Source organism: Cyanistes caeruleus, chromosome 9, assembly GCF_971803275.1.
Source record: "Cyanistes caeruleus chromosome 9, bCyaCae1.hap1.1, whole genome shotgun sequence".
NCBI classification, from domain to species: Eukaryota; Metazoa; Chordata; class Aves; order Passeriformes; family Paridae; genus Cyanistes; species Cyanistes caeruleus.
Window position 1 is genome coordinate 25,656,028 of NC_141709.1, and position 24,845 is coordinate 25,680,872.

Genomic DNA, 24,845 nt, shown 5'->3' on the forward strand with positions numbered 1-24,845 from the left:
TGCAGCCACAAGTAACTTGGCTCTTTCTTCTCCCTGGTTACCTTCACAGTGTATTGCTGTGATCTGTTTTCTACCTGTTTGTGTTATTTTTAATTTTGCTTTACCTGAGTTATCCTAGTGTTTCTGTAAATGTAAAATATCCACTGATAGCATTTCTGAGTATCACAGGTGTTTAGGGTATAAATTACTGTATATATAAAGCAACTAGACAGAGCAATCAGTGGCTTAAGAAGATTGGCATATCCATGTGAAGTTTTTGTAACATAAGTGAGTGCAAAGCAATGGGCCTGAGAGCTAAGATCACTTCACACCTCTGGGACCAGGGAGCTGTAGAGTGGAAAACTTCCCATAGGAACAACTGAGAAGTTCTTGAATTTTTATCCTAGAAAAGAGATGACCTAGAGGAAATGTGGTAGCTCTGCAAAATTATTAGGGTCACAAAAGAGTTAAATGGTTTGCTTAGGATGCATCATGAGTCAGTGGGAAAGTTATGAATAGGAGCAAGATGGTCTTTCTTGGTCTTTTATCTTGCTGTAGAACTCTATGTTCTTCAAAAGCATGCAATAACTAGTCCTATGGGTCATCCTGAAACTAAGCATGGAGGAGCTGTTTGTTGAGAGTGGTTTCAAGAGCAATTTTGTCAGAGCAAAGAGAATAAAGTGGAATGGAAAGAAAAAGAGCAGAGACACAGGCAGAAACAATTGTGTTACACTTAACAAAAAACATGAAGAAAATGTTTGTCCACGGTGATACAGAAAACGTTGCTGTTATGGCAGTGAGAGGGGATAATTAATTCTTGAATTTTGAGCATAGCAAAATTCAAATGCAGGAAAATTTCTGCTCTGATTCAGGTGCAATAAGGACAGGAAAGAATAGAGTTAGTGAAATAGGGAGAGAAAAGGACTGTCAGAGCTTTACAGAAGACTAAATTCTTGATCTTTCTTTTCTAACAATAGAACTGACAAATTGAGTTAGCACAAAATACAGATGTGGCAAAGTATCATTCTGAAAACAATTCAGTGCTGGTAGGAATTAGTCCATTGTTAAGTGGACTGAGAAGCTGGTTAGAAGCAGAGCATGACCTAATGGGTTTAGCATTACTATTGCAGCTGTGTGAAACCATTCCAATAAATAAACAGCTCAGTGAAGAAAGTGTGTTAGATTTTTAAGATTCTCCCAGTTAAACAGGGTGTGCCAAGTCATTGTTTTAGCTGTGGAACAGATCCTTAAATGCTGTAAGGCAGCCAGAACCTTTGGAAGCACCAAGATGATGCTGATTTTCACAATTTGATAATGTGACCCCCAAATTCAACCTTTCTCATGGCATCTGTGGTGATGGCATTGTGAAAGGCTGTACAGAGTGGCACAGGCCTGTCTACTCTGCAGTGATATCAGAGGAAGTATGGATGCATAACTGAAAGCAGTATTTCATTCATCTTTACCTGACAAATCCCTATGGGACTGGTGCAGATTTTGTTTTTAGTTTAACGGTCACAGTGATGCTGGGAAACAGAATTACTGATGGGAGAAAACTGACTGGAGCTGTCCCTGACACTTTGGTTTCTCAGAGATCATTATGTTTGGGTAACATATTGGACTTCCATATAACAATTCCATATAACAATTGGACTTCCAATTCAGTGGGAATAATTTCACTCAAAATTATTCTTTAAACTGATGTTGTAGGAGATTTTTCTACTGCTTTTGCTTAAGGTAAAAGCCCTGTGCAACAGACTATGCATGCTGTGTACTGACACTGTTTGGATCCAGGGATTTATGTAGTACACCATAAAACCCTGTTTTCAAGATTTGAAATAAATGCACTTTCAGTGGTCGGTAGCCAGACTCCCTGACCTATTTCTGCCTGAAGACTTCTTCTTTATCTCAGCTGACCCAGACACAGAGGAACTTGTGACAGGAGTGCTGTGTGCCTGTGCTAATGAAGTGTTTGGGTGGAAGATTTGGTGCATTACTGGCAGGCATGACCTTCCAGAGGTCTCCAGTTCTCACTGTTCCACCTTAAGTCAGCAGAGGCTGCCTGTGTCTCTCCCCTTTGAAAGTCAACCCCTAGGTGCTTCTTTCAGGCTTGTAGCTGTTCAGTTCAAGTCACAAGATTACACCTGTGCTAGTCTGCCTGCAGCTTTGTGATGCAGATGCAAAAACATCAGAGAAAGATTAATAGAACCAGCCATTGATTTATTATGTTCTAGAAAGGAAGGGATAAAGCAGGCTGGCATGATGCCCCAAGCCCAGCCTCCACGACGATTTCTCTTGACATGACATACATCCACTAGCATTTATCTTGTCTGTTCACCTTTCTTTTGCTTCAGTTTCTCAAACTTCAGGAGTTTATTTTGGCAGGCATGCTCCTCACTGCTGCTGCTGCTGCTGCTTGAGCTTTCCTCTGAGCTTTTGGAGAGGAGATACTTGATTGCAATCGAGTCCTTCTTGTTCATTTGCAAGCAGAGGCAGGATGATTCGCTCACCTTAAATGACTCCCCCCACATACTCTGGCACATGTCAGTCCCATTTGCGTACATCTGTGTGTCAAATAAGAAATGCCTCAATTACATTTAAATAGAATTGAATTAACATCAGTTTCTATCAAATTGATAACCTTTGTCGCTTTTTAAAAATTGGTACCATGTTATAAAAACATTGTCTGTATTAATTTACTGTCTCATTGTGTGCTATGCTTCATCTCTTCTGAGATATCTGAAAATGTTACCCAGTCCCACAAGTGGCAAAAGTAATTTGCCTGTTTTGAGAATAAGTGGTTACACAAAATGCAGGGATCAACAGCTGCCCTTTGTTTCCACCCTGGGGCTGACAGCCCAGCAACTCTCTGGGGCTGACAGTTAAAGCTGTGTGTGAGAGCCTTTACAACTTGTAGCGTGTCAGGACACTCTGACATGCCTTGAAATCTGAGTATTGCCGAAAGTGCCAGACAGTGCTTTGAATACGGGAATCTTTTTATTTACAGGCCAGAGACAGCCCAGTGGAGTCACAGCTCCGAGGGTTCTCATTGTGCCTGCTGCAATGTACTTCATGGTCAGGCAGGACCTCACAGGCAAAGAGAAGAGACAAAATTTAGCAACTGCTTGAGGAAAGTAACTTTTTGTCAAGCTTCCAAAGTGCTTTTTCCAGTGGGATAATGGCCTTTCTGGCCCAAGACACTGCAAACTGCAGCTTATTGTACCCTTATCAAGTGGAGCTGTTCTGTTCTTGGTACTATAGCATTTTGTAAGTCCTGTGTCATAGGACCTGTCAACCACACAACAAAGAAACTGCTTGTTTGCTGAGCTCACATTGTAACAATCTTCTGCCTGCCCAGGCTGAGTTTGTCTAAAGAATATTAGCTTAAGAGTTATCATGTCTAGACACAAAGCAGGCAGTATGTGCACTTCATCTTGCCTGCATTTCTCCCACGTGTTTGTGGTTGAAGTTCAATCTTTTCTGTTTCCGAAAAGGAAACTTCAGGTACTCCCAGAAGCAAAGCTAAGAATGAGATTGGGGATGGGAGTGGTGGCAGGAGTAGAAGCCTTGCAAATTAAGGAATAGGAGTGTTAGTAACTGAAACTGTGGGCCAGGCAGCAGCACCACTGGTCTCTCTTGCTGACTGATTCACCCTGACCATGTCACCAGCATCTCTCTGATGGAAGCTTTGTTTTATCTGTAATAGTACAAGTAGTCCTTGCCCATGATGCTGATTTCTACAGTGTTTATCTTACTGCTGTAATTCCTGGATGCTCTGCTGGTTTACCACCATTGCCAGCTCATACAAAGGTCTGAGACTGTGAATCTCAGAGCAGTGCCCTTTGTCTTTGGGATAATTCTGCATGGAAGCTGCTCTGTGTGAAAAAAAAAAAAGAAAAGAAAAAATTACAGATTTAAGTCCATCATACAGAAGTGAAATTTGGTATATATAGTATTTCTTCTGCACCAGATATTTTTGACAAGTTCTTTCCTGTGTCCCCATGTGCAAAACTATATTGACTTTCGCCTTAAAAAAACCTATCCTTTATGAATAATACAAAGTCCATTTCAAATAGCCCTGAAGACTCTGTAGTCTGTAAAACAGCTTTTCAGCTCATACCATCTCTAGCCAGGGCTTGCACCATGGATGCTGGTGCTGGAGAAGAAGTAGGGAGGTTGGATGATGCACTGGGAGCAGGGTCAGAAAAGGAAAGCTACTCCGTCTAGTTCTTTCCTTGTGTTCTTAGGGCAGGCAGATCTTAGCACTTTCTTTCCCACTATTCCTGTGATTTTAAGTAGCATTAGATATTTTCTTCCAGCTCCTGTGCAGTTCTGAATTTCTACCTGCTTTTAGCTAATAATTCTAGAAAGTATTAAAGCCTGTCACATGGGTTTGTTTAGGTGTTTATGCAAGAGACATGTATACACCCTTTACTTGTGTCCCACAGGTTCTGTAATGTGTTTGTGCTTTTCTACTTGCTAAATTGGTAATTTTATTTTGACCTTCCTCTTAATTCTGCTTAAAGATTAGAGGATAATCAGAATGCTGCAGTAAACACATGGAGCACATAGCCTGTTTCCCCCAGTATGTCCCTGAACTACTGAAAAGGATTCTGACTCTAGCTTTTTGGAAAATGTCCTACTCTGTGCCTTAACTTTGCTTGGGGAGCACCCAGCTGGGAGAATAATGGCAAGGCTAAAACTGGCCATGGTCAGTTATGCATCCTTAATATTCAGCATTTGTTCTTTATTCAGCAGTTGTCCCAAATGGGCCTTAGAACCACTTGTGTACATCACATGTAGAGCTGCTGATTGCTCCTCTGTGTGAAAAAAGTAACTGTCTACAGTGCTCTGACATGTGAGAACCCTTCCATGAGTTGAGTCCAAACCAAGGCAGCCTAGTGTTTGTATATTTTGTAATTTTCATATGAGAAATGTGTGGTTTTTAATTTCCCTGCAGAAATTTTATTTTATGCTTACTTACCATGCAAGCCTATTTTTGGTGAAAAACATGGGTAGTTTAGGGTGTGGTTCCATTTAGTTAAGGAAAAGCTGTGCCTGGCTTCAAGTGATAAGACCTTGGAATTTGCTGCATGTTCTTCCCTGCAGATGGTATATTTTCTTTAAGAAATAAGTGCAAGGGAACTCAAGGTTAAAAACTCCTATCTCTGAAATAGGGACAGTTTGAACAGATACTGGAGATTATTTACAGAGATTATAATTTTGTTTTTCACTTCATCTGGAACTACTGATGATTTAGCACATCTGGGAAACGAAGCTGAAAGTTTCCACAGTACATTTGTTTTTGGCTACGTTCCTGAGTCTGCTGATTAGTGTCACTTTTGCAAGGCAGACAGCAATCCAGCACTAACTGGACTGTGTCTTCCACTTATATCAGTTGCTGAACTGACTTCTGGAAGTACATGCACTTGAATTGAATTCAAAATAATGAATCTGCAAGCCTTACTACCAGTCCCTAAGCACTTCACCTAAATTTTGTTTACTTATTCAATTTGGCCACTTTTTCATGGACTCAGTGAAGTTCAACTGTTAAAAATACTCAAATACACTTCTGAACTGTATTTAATCACTCTGATGCTAAACTCGAGTCACTAAAAGAATCTCTGGAAGGGTCTGTAGATCAGGTTCCAGGCAACTTTGCTCCTATAAGTCTTGTCAGTTATCATTTTATACAGTTTTGCTCATAAAATTTGTTATCCCAACCATTAAACATTCTCAGAAAGATGGACTATGTAAAGTAGAGAAAAGGGCAAAGATACCAAATACCTTAAAAAATTCCCCAGTGGTTCAGGAATTTACGTTCCAATTTAAAAAGACAGAAGAGTGTAGAGCTCCATATTGTGTAAGGAACCTTATGAAATGAATGTTAGTGTCTCTGTATGAACAAAGTTCATTTATCTTTTACTTTCTAAATCCCACTGGGTTAAAATACCAGTGCTTCTAGGACTTTTGTTTCACAAGTGGAATGAATAGTGATTTATTAAATATGTATCTAATTAGAATGAGTGCTGTAGATAAAAACGAATGTTTGAAAATTTGTATAAGTCTGATGTGGGAATGGCTTGAAATTGCTGAAGTAAAAATAATTCACTGATGGCATTTTACTCCCATATATTCAGGGAAAATAAAAAGAACTCCTAATGCCATATTTTCTGCTTCAGTTGATCAGGTTTTCTTACCTCATGGTATGGAACACATTTATTCTCACAGTGGTTTTCTCCACTTTCATCCCAGTCCCAGTCTGTCAGCCAGTTATGAACACATGTGGAATCATCTTTGCAGGCTTCATACCTTCATGGAGATTGGTGTGGAAGATAAAGTTACTTATCTCACATTTTTCATTGGACTCAGATTCAACTCAAAGAGGTGTCCAGGGGCTCTGTTAGTAACATGGTGTGATTACAGTGCAGCTTAGCAACAGACCTTCGAGCAACGTGCGCATTATCTTAGCTTGACATGTTTGTAAACTCCAAGCTGCCCAGGAAAACCTATATTCCTGTGAAAACTAAACAGTTCACTCGCCATCTTCTACACTGACAGACTTAGCAAAGGGCTCATGTTCTGGGTGTTTTCTGCTTGGTTATCTGATGTTACTGAGTGGAGGAAATCCTGGGAGGGAGTTTCATGAATGATGCTGTTCAGTAACATAACAGAGCATAGGTGTGCTGAGGGTGAACTATCACTTGAAAGAGATGTGGGGAAAGTTTGTATTTATGAACTAATATGGGACAAGAAGAATTATGTTTCCCAGGCAGGGGAGTTATTGTGAGGAATGTGCACTGAAATAAAGAAATTCCACAAAATAATATAAACAAATAGGTTGTCAGAATGACATTTTCAAAGAAGTTAAAAAGAAAAGGAAGGATAGGAGTCCTGTAGGGTATAGATCTAAAATCTTTAATTTTAAGTTATTTTTAATTTGTAAGTGGTAATGTGGAAAAAAACCTATAAATGGCCTGGAATGAGTAGAGATCTGGCTGGTCGACGTGATGAGAGATCTCATGACTTACCATTATCCTACATCATTTCCTCCCTTCCACTTCTCTTTTATGTTGTACATTTTGGCTCTTGCCTTTCTTAAGGACTACTTTCTGCAAATCAGTCAACATCTACTTAAATTTAGTCTCATTGGCTTGTAGAACTATTCATACCAGTAACTGAGAGAGCCAAAACAATGAGGCACAGATTCCAGAAAGTTAATGTTTAGCATGGTATTTGTAATTAGTGCCTTTGGATAGATTTTCTGTTTGTCATTTTTAATCCTCAGGGTCATGTTTCAAAACTATTTGGATATCACAAGGGCTGCCTTACATTTTTAAATTAAATATGTGGGTTGTCATGTGGTCACAAGAATGACAAGAACTGGACATTGGATAGATTTGCAAATGCAGAAAGGTCAGAAGATGCATATCTGCAGTATCTTCACTCTGATTTTCTGGGTTTTTTGGAGGGGGAAAGAGCAATAACAGATGGAAGACAGCCAGGGCCTGAATTAAACAGCTCAGGGTCAAGAGACACATACTCTCAATGGGTTCATCCCTGAATCTGCTGTCAGAGGTAGGGGCTCTGTTGGAGATAGAAGCTGAAATTTTAGAAATTAATATTCATGGTATGCATCTCGTTTTCTCAGGAATATGAATAAAATATATTAATTAAAGTGTTTATATTTCTATTCACCATTATTTATTGATTTGTCAGATGAAATGCTTCCTAATCATGATCATTACCTGACAGTGATTTGTTCTATAAGCAAGTGACCAGGCATAATTCCATTGTTAGGAGTTTTACTTTATCACAATGGAAGTAATTATGAAGTCAAGTTTATGAAAAGTCATGATTTGTGAAAAATCTAATTTCTGCAGTCCAGAAACCCAAAAGTTGTTTCTTCAAACATTAACTAAATGTGAGAAACATAAATACTTAAAATATACTCCCTGAACATATTCATTGCCTATGAGCAGGATATTTTTATTTTAAAGCCTTTTTCTCTGTATTTTTTATAATTAGCTCTCTTTTATAGGACACAGGGGCCCTTTCACAGGTGAATGAGAAAATGACTTGTACATTGGGCCCTTTCAAAAGCAATAGTTTAAGGACTAGTGAGAGCAAGGAGTCCTAAAACAATAGGAAGAAAGGGAAGGCCTCAAGCTACTCGGATTAATTTCTTTTGAATTAAGTCACTGCTCATTCAGAATACTCTGCACATTTCTGGCCACAAAGACATACAGTATGCAGCAGGCACATTCACAGTATGTAGAGAAAGTAGGTCACATCACCAGCAGTGCTACAGCATGCTAAAGGGACTCCAGTGAATAGAACATGAAAAAATGTTACTTTAAATCACCAGAAAGAGTGGGAATTCTGTCCAGGTTCTTTTCTAGCCTGAGGCCTTAAGCAGGGTGAGGGAATGGGTTTGACACTGGCATTAGGCAGGCACACAGACCAGCATGCAGGGTAATGGACCATCAGTACATTTTTGATTCAGGCCAGGCATCTGTGACGCCAAAAGGAGCAATAGATCACTGTTCAGGACTTGTTTAGAGCAGATCCTCTCTCTGCCAGGAGACTCTATACTGGAAAAGGGTCAGTTTTCCTGGGCTGCAGCTCTCAATCACCTCACCATACTTTCCAGCAACACAAGTTAAAGGTGCTGTCCTCCTGCAGGTTCTGGCAGTGCCCCCAGGAACGCTGAGGATTTTGCAATGTAATATTGATCCATGATCTACACTATGGTATAAGTCTCATATACACTAAATCTGGCTTAAACTAGTTCATAGATGCAAACTAAACTTTCAGCACACATTTTCTTTTATCTTTACACTTGATGTAATTGTTCAGTAAAGACTTTTCATGCTACTTGTTTTGGGACACATTTGTTTTAGATAATGGTATTCTATACTTTTGCCCATTAGATCTGTTCTAGAGCTCACTGGAAATCCAGTACTTTAATACCCAAATGCAATATTTGGTCATTGGTTCTGAGGTTTAAGATTAGAGCACTGAGGGAAATTCAAGGTCTGAGTCTTTATCTTCAAGGAGGTCAATAATCTGGATTCAGTTTAGAAGATTACAAAAATTTAGCAAGGAAGACTACACATGACAAATCTGTTCCTGAGGCACACAGTAGTTTCCTGACACAGAAATAAAATTCATTGCTAGAAAAACCTCTAGAAAAGCAAAGAAATACATCAGCCTTTCTCACTCGCTTCCATTATAAATCTAAGCTATGCCTCTTGTTTCCTTCACTGGCACAAAGCAATGGATACCTGTTTGAAGACAAATCCTACCAAAATTCTGCACTGCATACATGACTTTGCCCTTGGAGGGAATAGAAATGGATCCACATGTCAATAATATTCAAGCTATGTAAGCCCTAGGGAAGCAGGGCAGAGAGCAGCCCAAGAGAACCTAACCATGCTCTGTGTTCTGTATTTTCTGTACTTTTAAGAAAAGCGCTTTTATAACATTTTTAGAAGTATCATATTTGTTTTCCATGACTTTCAGAGTGGCCTAAGGGATCCAGACATTCACAGTCCATTACTTTCATGGAAAGATAGCACTTATAATCCTATAGTGTGAACAGAGCCAGTGGTGTTTGTGCTTCACACACACATCCAGAGAAGTTCCTCCAGTGACTGGGGACAATATTCATAAGGTGCTGACTGAGTTTATTTGTCCCATGGTGATGTTTTTAAGATCCAACATCTCAAAACAGGGAGGAAAAGGAGGGCAAGAGGGAGGGATATGTTGGATATGCTGGATAAGTACCACTGGAAAAATCTCAGTACCTCACATGGATATAATTCTCCTGCCCCAAGACTATGGACAAATTTGTGTTAGGTTGTTCCACCATGTGCCTTGCACTCAAAAAATAATGTGAGTCTCTGATGCTGTGTTTTGGGAAACAAAATTCAATGCTATTATGCTGCTCATTGCTCTTAATAATTTCAGCATTAATTGGCTGCATTTGTCTCTGATATTCAGGCTTTTAGAAGAGATTTTAGAGAGTGTGATGAGAGAAGGGATAAGGTCAAGGGTGAAAAAACTAGGAATGAAGCTGATTTGTTACAGTTGAAATCCCACATGAAATGATGTCTTTCCTGATTTTTTTGTGCATTTTATACATACAAAACAAATGTATCATATGATCATATCATATGATATTATGTATCATAAATTATCATATTGCATTCAGATTGAAAATGCTAATTGCATAAATGCTACTTCACAGACATGGACTTTTCAAAGAGTGGGCAGGCCCTTGCTGCTGCCAGTGCCTGTCAGCGTGGCAGGAGCTCCTCTGTCACGATGACACTGCACTGCATCCTCCCCCAGAGCAGGGCAGTGCTGTACCCAAGTCACTAAACTCATCTTAGTGTTCCTATCTGCATTCACAGCCTGTGTCATTATTATTTTGGGGGCAGTAGCTTAGCAGAAGGAAAAGCAGAGATGGCAAACAAGAAATTCAGAACAAGAGAAAAGGTGGTACAACACCAGTGAATCATGAGCATATTAAAACTAAATAAAAATACCTTAATACTTAAAAAGCTGAACCTACCAGTCATCACAAAAGCTTTGACACAATGGAACAGCCTGAATAGCAGCAGTGTCATTGGGATGGATCCAGTGAGCAGCATGTGGAGAACACCGGTAAAAGCACTCAATTTTCTTTGTGAATTCTTCACAGCTGTGGTGGATGAGAAAATCCACAAATAAGCCTGTTTCTGAGCATCCAGCCTACAGCCTCAGTTTTCTAGGCCTGCTTTGATGTGGATGCAATAACACAGATTAGGAGAAAAATACAGAAAAGCATCCTTTGGCTCTGTTAATGCCTAAGTTTGAAACTCATTCCTCTGGCATTGTGTACAGACTCTGACTGTGCAATTACCACAGCCAGCTACAGCACAAATGTTTCCATGCATATTTCAACCCTATTTGTGTAAGCTTTCTGTAAACTTTTGAGGCCTTGAGTTTTCCTGGCAACAAGAATTCCAGGCAATAGTAAAATGTAGTTTAAAACTATAGTATAAAACTTTGTCTGTGCTGTAGCCTCATGGTTTCACTAAACTTTAGATTTTTCCCACAGCCCAGCTGAAGTTACTTAAAATCGCATACTGTGCTGCTCTCCTGGGAGTGGCAGGCAAGAGCTGTTACTTTCTCACATCTGTTTTTGCTTAATTATTTTGTACTTTCATCCCTTTATTTCTATAACTTGCCATGTTTCACAGCTTTAACATCTAACAGGGTACTAAAATTCTTAATTAAGGAGACATTTTTCATGGTTACCAAACCCACATGACTACAAGAATTTTGATTCTAAATTTTCAGCCGTTTCATTTCTGGACTCCTGTGCTTTTTCTTGTTGAGATTTAATAATCCAGTTGGTCTGCTTTCTAAACAAAGGAAGAAGCCCAGTCTCTATTCATTACAGATCACTCTCACTGGTGGGTGATGGTTGGAAAGCTACAGAGGTGCAGGGTGGTTGTCACCTACTGGATTTACGACTAGTTTGCATTGGTAGATCTGGTTCTATACTGAAAGCAAATTTGGAGAAACATAACCCTGTCTTGAAAAAATGGCAGAAATAATGTAGACTTAGGGATTTGTGGGTTTGTGTGAGAGGAGAAGAGTCAGAGGTTGGTCAGGTATAGAGAAAAGGTGATGGGAACTAGGCTGGGTGACATAATCTCTGGGGTAATCTAATGTCCATCAGCAGCTGGTGGCTGCTCCAGCCCAGAGCTGTGGAACCGGGACACAGAAAACATCAAAGCTGACTTACGATTTACTGAGCTGCCCACATCTGTTCCAGTAGCTGTTGCTTACTTTAATTACTGGGGAATGAGCCAATTGCTCTGTGAAGTCTGCATAGCAACAGGAAGCTGTTGGGAATAAAACAAAGATCTTGCAGTAAGTGTTCCTTTTTAACGCTGTATTTGGAAGACACAAAATCTAGTTTGAACCATAATATGATAAAGGCTCTTAGTAGTAATTAGAAGGTGTACTCAATCTCTAATAATTTTGGGAGTGAAAGTGGCAGTGTAAATGCTAGGTGAGGTGGACTGGCATAAACAGTGTTTTGTCAAACTGCGCCCAGAGTCACAAGAATTTTACCAGTGTTCTGCCAGATGCCACATCCTGAGGGATACTAACTTTGAAAAGTACCAAACATAAAAAAAAAGAGTTGAAGAATTGTAATAAGTACTGTACTTTGCTTATGATAGAATTTTGATTTCAAATTTTCCCATCTGGTGTCTGCTACAATTAATTTTTATACCTAATTACAATAAACAAAAATAATCTTTGCTGTAAACATTTTTAAGCAGATGGAACTACAAGAAAGGCAAACTGCACCAGAATTTTGAAAAGAAAATAAATGTAGTCAATGAGAGTTTTACAGCTGACTTTGTCAAGACCCAGAATCTTACTCTTGCTCTGCATGCAGCAAAAAGCCAATGAAGGAGGCTTTTAAAATACAATGTATAATGCACCTAATATATTTTTGAGAAATTAGGGGAACTGCCAAAACAATTAGTGTGTACAATGTTGTATTTCTTGACCATGTTTGGAAGAAAATTAAACCACTCTTACATTTAGAGTAGAGAGTGCACTCTTGCATTCTTGGCTCAGGACTAGGCTTCAGTTTTTGGGTGTCCCCTTCTAGACACCCATATTTTTGGCAGGTAGATAATGTTATGACAGCAAGGAGGGTGATAGCAAACCTCAGCATTGTTCTTCAGCTCTTTTTCCTGTATGGAGAGAAGCCTTTATTTACATCCTTTATTTCTAGGAGAACAGATAACATTAAAAGGAAGGACTGCATTTAAAATACTAGATATATAATCAAATAAAATATGCTCAGCAAAGATGTACATAGAAATACTAAGACACATTCTCCCTTCCTGTTTGTTTATAACCGAACACTTACCCTTCTGATACATATTTCTGAGGTTTGGTAGCAAGTGATAAAAGACATCAATAAGTCAGGCTATGTATGAAAACATGGTATAATTTTCAGTATTCAAGAAAATTATTTTAAATGCCTTCCACGGAGCTGAATTATTTTTAATCCCTCCAAGGGACATTTATATGTTTCACTAGATTTGAATAAAATATTGATTAATTCTAAAACCTGAAGAGTTTTTTTTCACACTTGGAAATTACACACTAAATACAGCTGCAAGTGAGATAGTGTTTACCACCTGAGCACCATAAATTACACTGAATACTTGCCTTTGTTGAAGCTATGCTAATTTATATTTAAGAATATGATCCATTATTTTATGCCTCTTTTGCAGAGTTTGGTCAAAAATGCAAGATAAAAATGTCTTATGATTAAATTTCTCTAAACACAGGTTATACATTAGTCACCTATAAAGATAAATATAAAACTTGTTACATAAATAAATACATTATTCTTTGTACATGTTACTAATTTAACCCTTCACTTATTGGTAAAATATTCCTGTTAATTTTTTTAAATTAATTCTGCGTGAATAAGAACTGCAGTTCTTCTATGTACCTAGACTTTTCAAATATAAAGAATAACTTATACAGAAGAAGAAAAAAACTATCTCTTCAGTTTCTCAGTAATTTCTCACCTCTTTTGCTTTCCTTCTGGGTGATACTTCTCCCTGGAACAGGAACACAGTAAATTGCTTTTCCCATTTTCCACTTTATATACACACCATCTGGCATCAGTGCTCCAGAATTTGTTTGCCCTGGAAGAATTCCTTGACCCTTTGGAATGCTAACACAAATTTATCTCAAAAGCAGATGCAATGACCAGCACATAATGCCCTTTTATTGCTTGCAAACGTTGACATGATAAAGAGGAAAGTACAAACATGGGTTGGAATTAGAAAAACATTGCTCTCCTATATTTCAAATGCCATTAACCCCTCCTGCCTGATTTTTCACTGATTCCTTGTATAATTAAATATTAAATTAATTTCTACAACAGTTTCATGGAGCTCTTACAGTGAATTCAGGCTTCATTGAATTCAAGACACTAAATGCTTCTTATTTCAGCCTGACTGGCTTAATTCTGACTAATGGCTTGCCTTGTCACACAGTAATTTTACTACATTACCTGGAAGATAGTCCATGTCTCCTGATTCCCAGTTCTTTGCTCTCTCTTCACAAGATCCCTTCAAAACCTGCTGCTGCTCACCCTGGTTGCTCTACCCGTCTCATATGTACCTTACAACCAGTCTCACAAGCACTACAAGAAATGGTTGATTGTTCCACTGATAGTGGTACAATGATGGGATTTCATTGGGAGACCTCGTTTCTGCAAAGAGCATTTGCATCTAAACATAAACCGTTGGTTAAGGTACATGTGGTGATGATAAATTGTTGCATTCATATTCACAGATTGTCTTGCTGTAATGTAAAAAGCAGCATCCCTCAGCACCTTGCACTTATTTATATACATAAGGAAAGCAGCATCTGTTGGTTTTGTGTTTTAAATAGAACACTGATATATCAGATAATACTCTGAAGCCATTATCTATGAACCTTTTTTTTTTTTAAATACAAATGTTGGCACAGTAGAAGTGCGGTATGATTCTCAGTGTGCAAAGGCACAAGCATGATAATATAACAACCTCTGTAAGCTGTAAGCACTGATTCCTATTCTAGCTCTAGTAAATGCCTCAAGGTCAAAGTCTTGCTGACCTAAAAAGAGTCTTTTCCAGATCAGTGGAAACTGAGCAATTTTTTTTGTTCCAGAATGAATTTAATTAAGGCAAGTTTAGAGAATGTATTTAATTAAGGCAAGTTTAAAAAGGCATAAAGTAACTATAGGAGAGGATGAAGTATATCTAATGGCTTATTACCCATGCTTTCACCTCATGTGGCTTGATCTAATGTTGGCTGAAATTCATGGGCTCCTTGCTGCTTTGCAAAGTAAAGGATTCGTGCATGCTGCTCGGCACTCAGATCTCTGTAGTCATACAAAATAAAGACCAAAGTTTAATACGAACATTGACTTTAAACCCTGTGAGGAGTGGATGGGCTGGCCAGCCTGGTGAAAAGCACAGAAATAGTCCATGCTTTGCTCCTTCCTGCTCAGTTTGTATGAAATACATGGACTCTGGTGTCCATGGTCACCATGAAATACATGGTGAGGGGTCAGCATGCCAGGAGGTTCTTGTAATGCCTCTGCACACTGAATTGGCAAACAAATTATATTAAGCTATAGGAAACTGGGATCGCTTTCGGGCTTTGAGTATGAGCCAAATGGGACTGCTTGCTGGGAGATTAGGCAGAGTTTCTAGCAGCAGGAAGGAAAATTGTCATATGTTTGTGATTTCCCAGACTTGGCTTCGGTTAGCAGTACATGTAAGCAGGCTCAGGCTAAAGAGCTTTTAGTGATCTTGGCTATACATCTTCTCCTGAGAAGTGAATCTCGATTCTTCTTTCCTAAAAGTATTTTCTGCCAATTGTTTTGTCTGATGTCTTATACTGGGAAATTTGTCAAAGGAATTTTCTTACCTCTTCCCATACTTGAAGGGGACATTTATCTTCATTTGTTAAAATTTAACTTACTTTCAAGCACTTGGTGATATTCTTGTTCTTTTAAGACTCCTACTGCCATTTCATTTTAACATTAATGTCAGTACCCTGTAACTTCTATTCATCTCTTCAGAAACTAGAGTGAAAGCATGGATGATGTTGAGGTATTGTCATAGACAACAATTCAGGCATTTCAACAATAAATAATTATTGTCTGATGATCTAATTGATTGTGGCCAATGGTCTTAGCAAACCCATCCATCTATTCCAAACCCACAAACACTGCTACACTAGGTCTCAAGAGTTATCTACCCGAGCAATTTCCTTCTGGCACAAGCCATTGGCAGAAAATTAGCAAAAAAAAAAGTTAAAAAGATATAGTTTCTAATTTCCCAGCTTCTGCAACAGTTTAGTAACTATGGGACCTGCAATCTCATAACTCAACAGGGTGATTTCTGCTTTGTGAGTCAGATCTCTTTAAGGACTGCAGCAATCTTTCATGCTTCTATATTCTTGGTAACTCTGCAAGGCCAGTGTGGTTAAAGGAAAAATTTGTTTGTGCTTCCAACCAGTGACAATTGCCAGATCCATTTCCCTTCTTGGCACCCTGAAAGCGTAATAACAGTGTGACTGGAGGGAGACTGAGTTTCAGGAGTGTAAATTAGAGCACTTGGCCTGTTACAGCTTTATTAGACATAGCAGTGTCTCCTAATGAAATTAATCTGTTTGTTCCTCATGTCTCAGCGTGAGTCTGCATGCTCAGAGGTTGGAAGTGTTTTTCTTGTTAACTGTAACAAAAAATGTAATTAGGAGGACAGGTTGTTGTCTAGTTTAGTGAAGCTCCTTTAAATGCAGAACTGCATTTAAAGCTGCAACAAGAACATGTAATTTGATGATTAGTGAAGTACATAACTTGGACTTTCATTACGTTAGACTTTAGAACTGAGAGTTTGTCTTCACGGGTCCTGGCTGGATGTATCGTGTCACAAGTCAAGCTGAATGCCAGGGGAGACACTCCAGATGGACTCAGTCTGGCACTTCTGACTCTGGAAAAAACAGCTGAGGTCAAATCTTAATGCTACTGAATCTGAGGTGTGATTTGTTTCAGTTCACTGAATAGGATTTCTCTTTATTTTTTTTTTTTTTTTTCTTGGTATAAGGAATACATCACAGAACGAAGTAAGGCTTATTTGTTTTATTTGAGTACACAAATGTTGCTGAGCTAGTTCTCCAACAGGGCATAGGAATGACAAAAGCACCAATAATTTTATATAATGAAGAGAGTGAGTCAGTGGTGGGTAAAAAAGCAGATATTTTAATGAATGGTAGGTTTAAAAAGAAATCACAACCCAAACCAATAAAATTAGAATTGTAAAAATGTCATTTGAAGCCCCATGTTAGGCTTTACAAAATTGAAGGGGACAAAAACCTACTTATTTCAGCTTGTTACTGAGTTGAAATCACCTCCTGAAAGCGTAACAGAATGCTCTTCCTTTGCCCAAGTCTTTCATTTGCCCTTCACATTCTGCTAGTCTGTTACTATGGGGTTCCTTAAACCACTAACAACTACTGTTAGTTTTTCTACAGGGAAGGGTTTGGGTAGCTCCTGACTGCTGTGAAGGGGACTTTCAAAAGTGACAAAGAAAATCTGTGTCCAGTTTGACCTACACTCTGGAAATAACCAGCTTCAATCATGTTTTGAATTTAGGCCATTAATATTTGACTGAATTTTCTACAATCACTTATGAATGATGATTTCCTATTAGCCATACTTTTTTTTTTTTAATTTACACTTGTATTGTGGGTATTCCTTATTTTAATAGAGATAATGCCTAGATGTTCCTGCCTAAAGTTGTTGTGTAGTGTTTTAAGGTACTTGGTGCCATTACTGGATTCTGGATGGCCCCTCTGGGTCTTAATCCTCTACTGCCCCTTTCCCTCCATTGTCCTGGCACAACTCACATGGGATTTTGCACCCAACAGATGGGGAAAGTGATACAACAAGAAGAATTCTAGTGCTCCCCTTGCCTCCAGTATTTCTGTGTGAATCAGTTTCAGTTTGTAGCACAGCTGAAGAAGAGTTTTGTTGCTGAAAAGGGTGGTATCACCCTGAGAGAGACACACGTGAGGGTAGAACTGGAAGTGCTTTCAGTCAGAACTGCCAGCCTCTGTGCTCACTGTGTTGACATTCTGTGTAGGTTTTTTTAACTTGTTATGTTGAACACCTTGTAATCAAAATGATGAGCTGACAGGTCTATTGAGAAAACAAATAATGCAAGCACAAGGTAACAGTGAGGTCATGCTGGTCAACATATAAGAAGGCAGTGACTGGAAACCACCAGATTAGTCACTGGTGAGCTTTTCCTGTTGGCATCACTGCAGGGATGAATGTTAAGGAGGACACAGTTGAAGCCTGCGTTTCCTCTGATGAATGATTCCCATACATGCCATATTAGTCCTAGATAGCTTGACTCATTGTCCTGTGATGATTCTGTGGTTAGAAACTTGACCACAACACTCATCAAACAGGTGATTTCTTGCTCAGTACCTTTGTTTACATTGCCATCTCTCTGTCTGCACCCCTCAAATGGCTGTACTCTCTGTTGTATAAACCAAGACTTATTTTTGCTTCCAAATCCTTTCTCAGTTATCTAGGCCCTCTTTGACTGTTCTCTTTCAACACAGACACCTTAAGTCTCTTGAAGTATCCCAGTACCAGCCTTCACAGCACACCTTTGGATTTCCACGGCTGGTGTTTTGTATTTATCATCTTCTGGTTGGGAGGCGTTTCCGTAAATAACAGTAGAACCACGCGTAATCCTCCCCTTGGCCCTTCTTAAATCTCATCTTTGGGTGCCAAAGAGAGAGTGACAACAGTTAGGAACTGAATCTACTCCTGCTGGCCAATGTCTCCCCCTTCCCAAAGTGTTTCTCTTCTTGAGCCTTTCAGAAATACACACAAATATACGTATTTTTGTGCGTGTATAATTTGTTCTCTGTTCACACACGGAGTAGCAGCCCCACTGTGGCAACTGCTGTACAGTCAAGCCCAAGCTGACAGAGAGCAGCACATTCACTGGTCTCTTCCTCTGTTTAAAGCTCCAATGTATTTGATGAGCTTTTGTAGCTAAGAAGTGCTGTTAGCTATTGCTGTAAGCTCTCCTGATACTTCACAGCCATAATTTTTAACTTCTACTACATGTTTTCATATTTATATCTTCTACTTCCTTATCAGATGCAAGTATGATACCTAGAACAAGGTTAGAGCAGTGCAAAACTGTAACTTTGACATACTGCATCACTGCAGACAAGGATACATGTCCTTCATGGTATACAAAGAAGGAAAATAACTATTGGAAAGCAAATCATATCCAGTTATGACTGGAATTTTGTTATATCTAGATCTAGTAATTGCCATCCAAGTGTCTGCTGATTTACTTCATTAGTCTGTCCCTAAAACAGATTAATAGTGGTAGTTTCCAGAGAAGATGCACTTGAATAATATAAGGTATAGTATATTTTACTGGAAAAACCTGCTAGTAAGGAAGTTTTTCCTAATCCTCCTTAATTCAGTGTTTAGTTTGTGCCTTGAAGCACTCCTGTGCTGTGCAGGCAACATGCATTGCCAGCCTGGCAGGGCTGGGATAGGGATCTTGAACTTTGTTGAACAAAAGGATGCTTCATTCTATAAAGAGTAATGGGTTAGTCTCAGTCAAAGCTTGCCCAGCACATCTTGCTGGCTCTGTGGGACTTTGTTACCTGTATATTTTATTTTGCTTATAACTGATATTCTCTAGTTGTTGTTTTTTTTTTTTTTCTTTTTTTTTTGTGAATCTTGAAGAAAGAATGCTGTCACACACATGGAGCTGGGGGAACAGGCAGGAGTCATGGTGATGACGTGCAGCCTGCTAATTACTTGTCATTACTGACATTCTGTGCAGGTACAGCACCACATGCCGCAGTCCTGTGCCTTCCTCCTGCCTGACTGCACATTGCCAATTGCCAAACATTAGTATTCCAGTGTAAAGCCCAGAACTTGTCTGTGAATACCATTAGAACTGGGTCACTAACAGAAGGTGCGTGACAGATTCACATGCAGAACAACCAAAGCCATTTCCTCCATCTCGTACAGAGCACAAATACTGAGAGGGAAGGCTGTGTGTACAGTGTGAGTGGAATGATAAATGACAGGATGCAGTGATAGACTTGTTTGGTGGCATTAGTGATGCAGTTCTGCCTTGGAAACAGTGGAAGCAGGTGATCAGCTGGGCAATGTGTGGCACTGATTTTGCCAAATGGTCAAATTTAATAGGGACTCAAATGATTAAGTATTTAATTTTGAAGAGGAAATTCTCTTGCTCAGCAGAATGACTTTTACTATTTAGCATTTTCTATTCTGTTTGGAATAAAGAGGTTTTAACCTCACAGCTTCAGTCTGCATATCTCTCTTCCAGCTCCAGGAATTATTGCTGTAGCAGTGTGCTAAGCAGTCATAAAAATGTTGCAGAGGAATTTGTCATTCCAGAAAACATGGAGTGAGTTAGCGTAGACTGTGTTCTGCCTTACCAAAGTCCCTTTAAGCCAGCTAGAGAAGAATGGAAGGGAACTTTTCCTGACAGTATCATTCCAGCTACTTTCTGAATCAGAAGAGCATGCTGAGACCTTTTTAATATGGAAAAAAAACAAGCTGGAAGCCAGGGAAAGGAAATACTTGGAACTGCAAAGAGACACTGCATTAGCTGAGTATCAGCACATGGGCTACACAGACTGTGGTGCCCTGCTCTGTGTTAGTCAATGTAGATTAACTGAGAACCATACCCTTTATAAGCCTTTATTAATTACTCTTCTTTTTTTGATGTGACAGAAGATTTCTGGAGACAAACATCATGAGCATAGATGTGGCACCACACCACGCTCTGCCTCATTCATCTGTACCCCTTTTCCCTGCCAAGCCTCTCATGATTTGTTCACTTTTATTTAAAGCTGGGGAAAAAAAAAAAAAAAGTTCAGAAAACTAGCTCATATGGAAAAGAAAAATCAGGTCACTCAGACTGGTCTGCAGATTCAGGTCATATTCAGTGACATGTTTAAATGGAAAAAAATATGTGAGAAACAGTAAAATGAGGAGTATTTTTCCTATTTTGTTAACATGAAACCTCACTGTTCTTTTGTTTCAAAAATATTGGAAAGACATTTTGAGTCCAAAATACTAAACGGGGATTAAACAGAGAAGGAAATGAGCCAGAAGCAAACCAATCACAGTATCTTCACAAATAAAATGTCCTATTAACTCCCAAATGGCTTTTTGAGTTGGAGAAAGGTATTTTAAATTTTTAAATTAAAATACAGAACCAGAAGGCAATTATTTGCAATTCTGTCTAAAATGAACAACTGAAGATTTATTTCTAGCTTGTTTATTTGTTTAATATGTTAGATGGGTAATGTTATCCACATCCTCATTGTGACTTTTCTTCTTGTATGCATGAATTCCTTTCTGGCACATGAAGCGAACAGGTGTGAGCCAGAGCAAGGTGTCCCACAGGCCATAACCAACAAATAACTAATTGGCATCTATGCAAATTAGGGCAAAGATGCAGCCAAATTATGATGAGGCACTGTGCCATCCTAATAGACTCACATTAACAAGGATGCCAAGACGCCATAAATTTGCATTATCCACATTTATTTAGAGCAGGATTCCCAGCTGGGAAGTTCCACATGGTTGTCCATCCCAATCATACACAATTATGATGGGAAAAGACCTCTAAGACTAATCCAGCATCCTGAAATAGTTTTCAGCAGGCATTTAAATATTAATAATTACTTGAAAATGCTCCCACTCTTCTACTTCAATAAATCTTTGGGAAGTGCATTTTTGTTGTCTTTGTACAAAATGAATAAAAAATTTAAACAATTAGATTTCCTGGTTGAAGATGTATGAGCCTTTTCAGCTTGGTAAAAAGGAAAAATGAATTATTTTTCTGCAGCAGCAGCAAGGTTCCTGACTATGTAATAGCAAAGAAAAAACCCCAAAACTTCGAGGTTGCTTTTGTGAAAAATGAATGAAGAAACTGGTAACTTAAACCTTCAAGAAACAATTTGCAAAGACAAAAGTGCTGAGAGGGTGTGAATTATTGAGATGAAACACGAGATAATGATACTCTCTTATTACTCCTTGAGCTAATGAATCTATGAAGGTTTGTCTTTTCTACTAAGATGATGATGAGCTACATCTTAATCCACACCCTATGAAGTGGAGGGGCACAGCTGGTGAACACTCTCCTGCAGCTCGAAGTTCCTGTGGAGGCATGTGGGATGCCCAGAGGTTCTCCATTCACCCCGACACGGCGGGCTTGGATCCCGCCGTGTCGTGCTAGAGGAAATCTGTGGCGTTTCTCCAGTGTCTACGTGTAAAACACCGGCAAGGTCCTGCACTCACCCGAGATTTTCAGGGACAATTAAGAATTTATTGACAGGGAAGCTGGATTCTGCTGGACATCTGAGCTGATCCCGGGTCACAGCGATAAGGACAGGATGACGCACAGAAAGTTCTACCTGAATATGAGGAAGAACTTAACTCTGTGGGTTATCAATACTCGTTCAGATTGCCCACAGAGATTGTGGAGTCTCCCTGAACCGTGCTGTGACTGCGATTCTGTGATTCTACGTTTCTGCCACTCTGTGAATCACAGAATGAGTCAGGCTGGAGGGGACCACAGTGGCCCATCTGCTCCAACTTCCCTGCTCAAGCAGGGTCGCCCCAGAGCACGGGGCACAGGATGGCATCCAGACGGCTCTGGAACATCGCCAGGGAGGGAGACAAAAACGCTGCCCTCACGCCCGCGTGACACTCCCCCAGGGCGCATCCCGATCTCACACCTCCCAGCCTCCTCCTTCCTGTCAGGCAGCCCTGGCACGGACGCACAGGAGCTTCAGCCCGGCGGGGCCGCCGCCGGCTGGGACTGCCCTACCTGGGCTCCCCCTCGCCCTCCCTCAGCGCCCACAAGCTTCGCTCCTCCTCCCGGGCTCGAGCCGCTGCTCTCGCGATAGCGGGCAGCGGGCGGCGCGCGGGGCGGGGGGCGGTGCCGCGGCGGCCGCGCTCGCTGACAGGCGGCGGGAGCGGGAGCGCGCGGCATGTCCGCGCCCGCGCGCCCCGCGCGCAGGTGCCCGCGGCCGCCGCGCCGCCCCGGCGCTCCGTGACCGCCGCCTGCCCCGCCCGCCATGGGGCCCCGGCCGTGCCGCCGCCGCCGCTGAGGAGGAGGAGAAGCCGCCGCGATGAGGAAGGGCCGCTCACGGGGGGACAAAGCGGCGCCGCCGCCGCCGGCGCGGAGGGAGCCCGGGCGGGCGGTGTCCGGCAGCGCGGCGGAGCGCAGAGCCGCCCTGCTGGGGGGCGGCGGCAGGAAGGAGCCGGAGGACGCGCGGGCCGCGGGGGCGCCGGAGCGGGTAAAGCCAGGGCGCGGGGCGGGGGTCGCCGTTGTTATGGAGACGCGCCCCGCGTGGCGGGGCCGGTCCGCGCCGGGCCGGGACCGCAGCGCTCCGGCGGGGGAAAGCGGCCGGGGGCGCGGGGCGGGAGCGGCGGAGCCCGGTGCGGCGGCAGCCTCCGAGCATCCTCGCACGCTCCGTGCGCTCCCGCAGGTAGATGCCCCCAGAAGAGGGAGGGGTGAGAGCGGTGGCGTGTCCGTGTCGGTGCTGACGGCGTGGCGTGAGTGAGTGAGTGAGTGAGTGAGTGAGTGAGTGAGTGAGTGAGTGAGTGGTGCGGGAGCCGCGGTGCCGGGAGCCTGCCCGCGTGCCGGGCGAGGCGAGGGAGGATGCAGTGAAATCGGGTGTGTGCTGTGTGCCGGCTGCTGTTACTAACCACAGCGTACATGCTTCTGGTACATCTACCGTCTGCAGGTCCCTCCTCATCGCGATGATAATTATGCCTTTTCCAGCATTTTTAGGTCTTAATTCCAGAAATGATTTATTTAGGAAGCATACCGTACATTTGCAGGGATTTGAAAATGCGCAGGCTTGTTACATGTGAGAGTGTGTAAGTTCAGTATGTCCACTTTTATGTCTTTCATATCCACAAAAAGAGGATCTACTTGGTGCTTAGGATTACAAGGACGAGAGACCAAAGAGATCCTAAACCAAAGTTTGAGATCATCAACGCTTTGGTTTGGTAATCCTAGTTTTACAAGAGATAAAAATGGGAGGTGACACTTTGCGGTTGAAAAATGTAGGTAACAACTAATGCTATTTTTTTGTTTATTTGATGAGAAGAGAAAATATCACAAGTATGAAGATTCCTGGGATGCAGTAATTCATTCCTCTGTTTTGTCATTTTTTGGAGCAAAGAGAAAACCTAGGTTTGTTGTCAAAAAGACGTTTTAAGTTTACGTTATTGTTGCAGTTGCCCAGGTTTATGCTATTTTAAAAATAATTTGTTAGTTTTTTTTTGTGGAAAAGCTGCATTACATTGCCTTCAATTATAGGAGCCTTGGGTTTTGGCTTTGACTAGCGAGTATCTCTTGAATATGGATTTATCAGACTGGGCCCTTGAAGAGGAAACCTCTATTATTTTATTCTCTAGTGCTTTGTTAAGCCAGGTTGCTAAGAGGGGCTGCTGCTTTTGATGTTTGTAATTTCCTGAAACAACTGAGGAATGCTACAATCTTTATTCAGGAAAGAAAATCGAAAATCAGACAAGTTCACCTGATATCTTCCCAGCTGTCTGTAAAATAGACAAATTTTCAGAGAAACCAAATGCAGTAGCGGTGTTTGTTGTACTGTTTCAAGGTATTGTTTTATGATATTGACAAGGAAATGGAAGGAAATGATTTCCATTCTTAGTAGTGTGAATGAAACTTAGAGATCGTGCACAGAGAACATTCTGTGTATTGAATAAGGTGTTGAACACTTGGGCAGTTTTGCTGAAATAATCCCAATGCTGCCAACCAGGGAAGGCTGCAAATTCAGAAGTGTCAGTTTTTGAGATGCACAAGGCTTTTTAATGGGAAATAGTGCCAGTTTGTGTTTAACGTGGATGCTCTGACTAGGACCTGAAGTGACTTGTAAGAGCAGATCTTTGTGTGCTGGCAGGTATTCAGTGTGATGGAGGAGGAGATTTTCAGCTAAACTTAAGAAAGCTTCTACTCAGCCATGTGTGAGGTACTCTCGAAACTTCTAAGGACAACCTCTCATCCCCTCTCGCCTTTTGTCCTTCATTTAAGGTTTTGTAAGTGTGGTAAACAACTGCTGGTAAACAACTGCAAATAAATGGGTGTGTTGGACAAATGTGACAAACCATTTATGTCTTTAATACCAATAATTCAGCATTTATTTAAATATTG

At 40.8% G+C, this 24,845-nt stretch overlaps 2 protein-coding genes across 14 annotated transcripts in view; one reads left to right on the forward strand and one right to left on the reverse strand.

Moving 5' to 3' along the window:
- MAST2 (microtubule associated serine/threonine kinase 2) overlaps positions 1-24,845 on the forward strand; it is a 219,421-nt gene that overhangs the window by 7,687 nt on the left and 186,889 nt on the right. For 3 of the 13 annotated variants that reach the window (XM_086902250.1, XM_086902233.1, XM_086902234.1), the window contains exon 1: positions 22,648-23,148. The exons of 3 other annotated variants lie outside the window; for them this stretch is intronic. In XM_086902250.1, coding sequence (XP_086758376.1) covers positions 22,789-23,148 — 360 coding nt within the window. In that variant the 5' untranslated portion in view covers positions 22,648-22,788. Of the gene's footprint in view, positions 1-2,983; positions 3,111-22,647; positions 23,174-24,594; positions 24,664-24,845 lie in introns of those variants that run through there. 7 more of the 13 variants (XM_086902235.1, XM_086902236.1, XM_086902244.1 and 4 more) reach the window with 6 other exon arrangements.
- LOC111933105 (riboflavin-binding protein) lies at positions 2,176-13,772 on the reverse strand. The gene is made up of 6 exons (XM_023932495.2): positions 13,596-13,772; positions 12,586-12,743; positions 11,777-11,876; positions 10,556-10,684; positions 6,177-6,288; positions 2,176-2,540 (listed from the first exon to the last, which is right to left on the reverse strand). The coding sequence occupies exons 2-6, from the start codon at positions 12,722-12,724 to the stop codon at positions 2,298-2,300; spliced, it is 723 nt and encodes a 240-aa protein (XP_023788263.1). The 5' UTR covers positions 12,725-12,743; positions 13,596-13,772; the 3' UTR covers positions 2,176-2,297.

Bases quoted from the DNA above. Each gene is read 5' to 3' on its own strand.
- LOC111933105 (XM_023932495.2), bottom strand. From the start codon at position 12,724: ATGCTGAGGTTTGCTATCACCCTCCTTGCTGTCATAACATTATCTACC. The intron at 11,877-12,585 runs GTAAGAGTGGTT...TATTCCCAACAG, and splicing joins GTGCACTCTCTACTCTAAAT to CTTCCTGTTGCTATGCAGAC. The intron at 2,541-6,176 runs GTAAGAAAACCT...TTTGACACACAG, and splicing joins AATGTGTTCCATACCATGAG to ATGTACGCAAATGGGACTGA.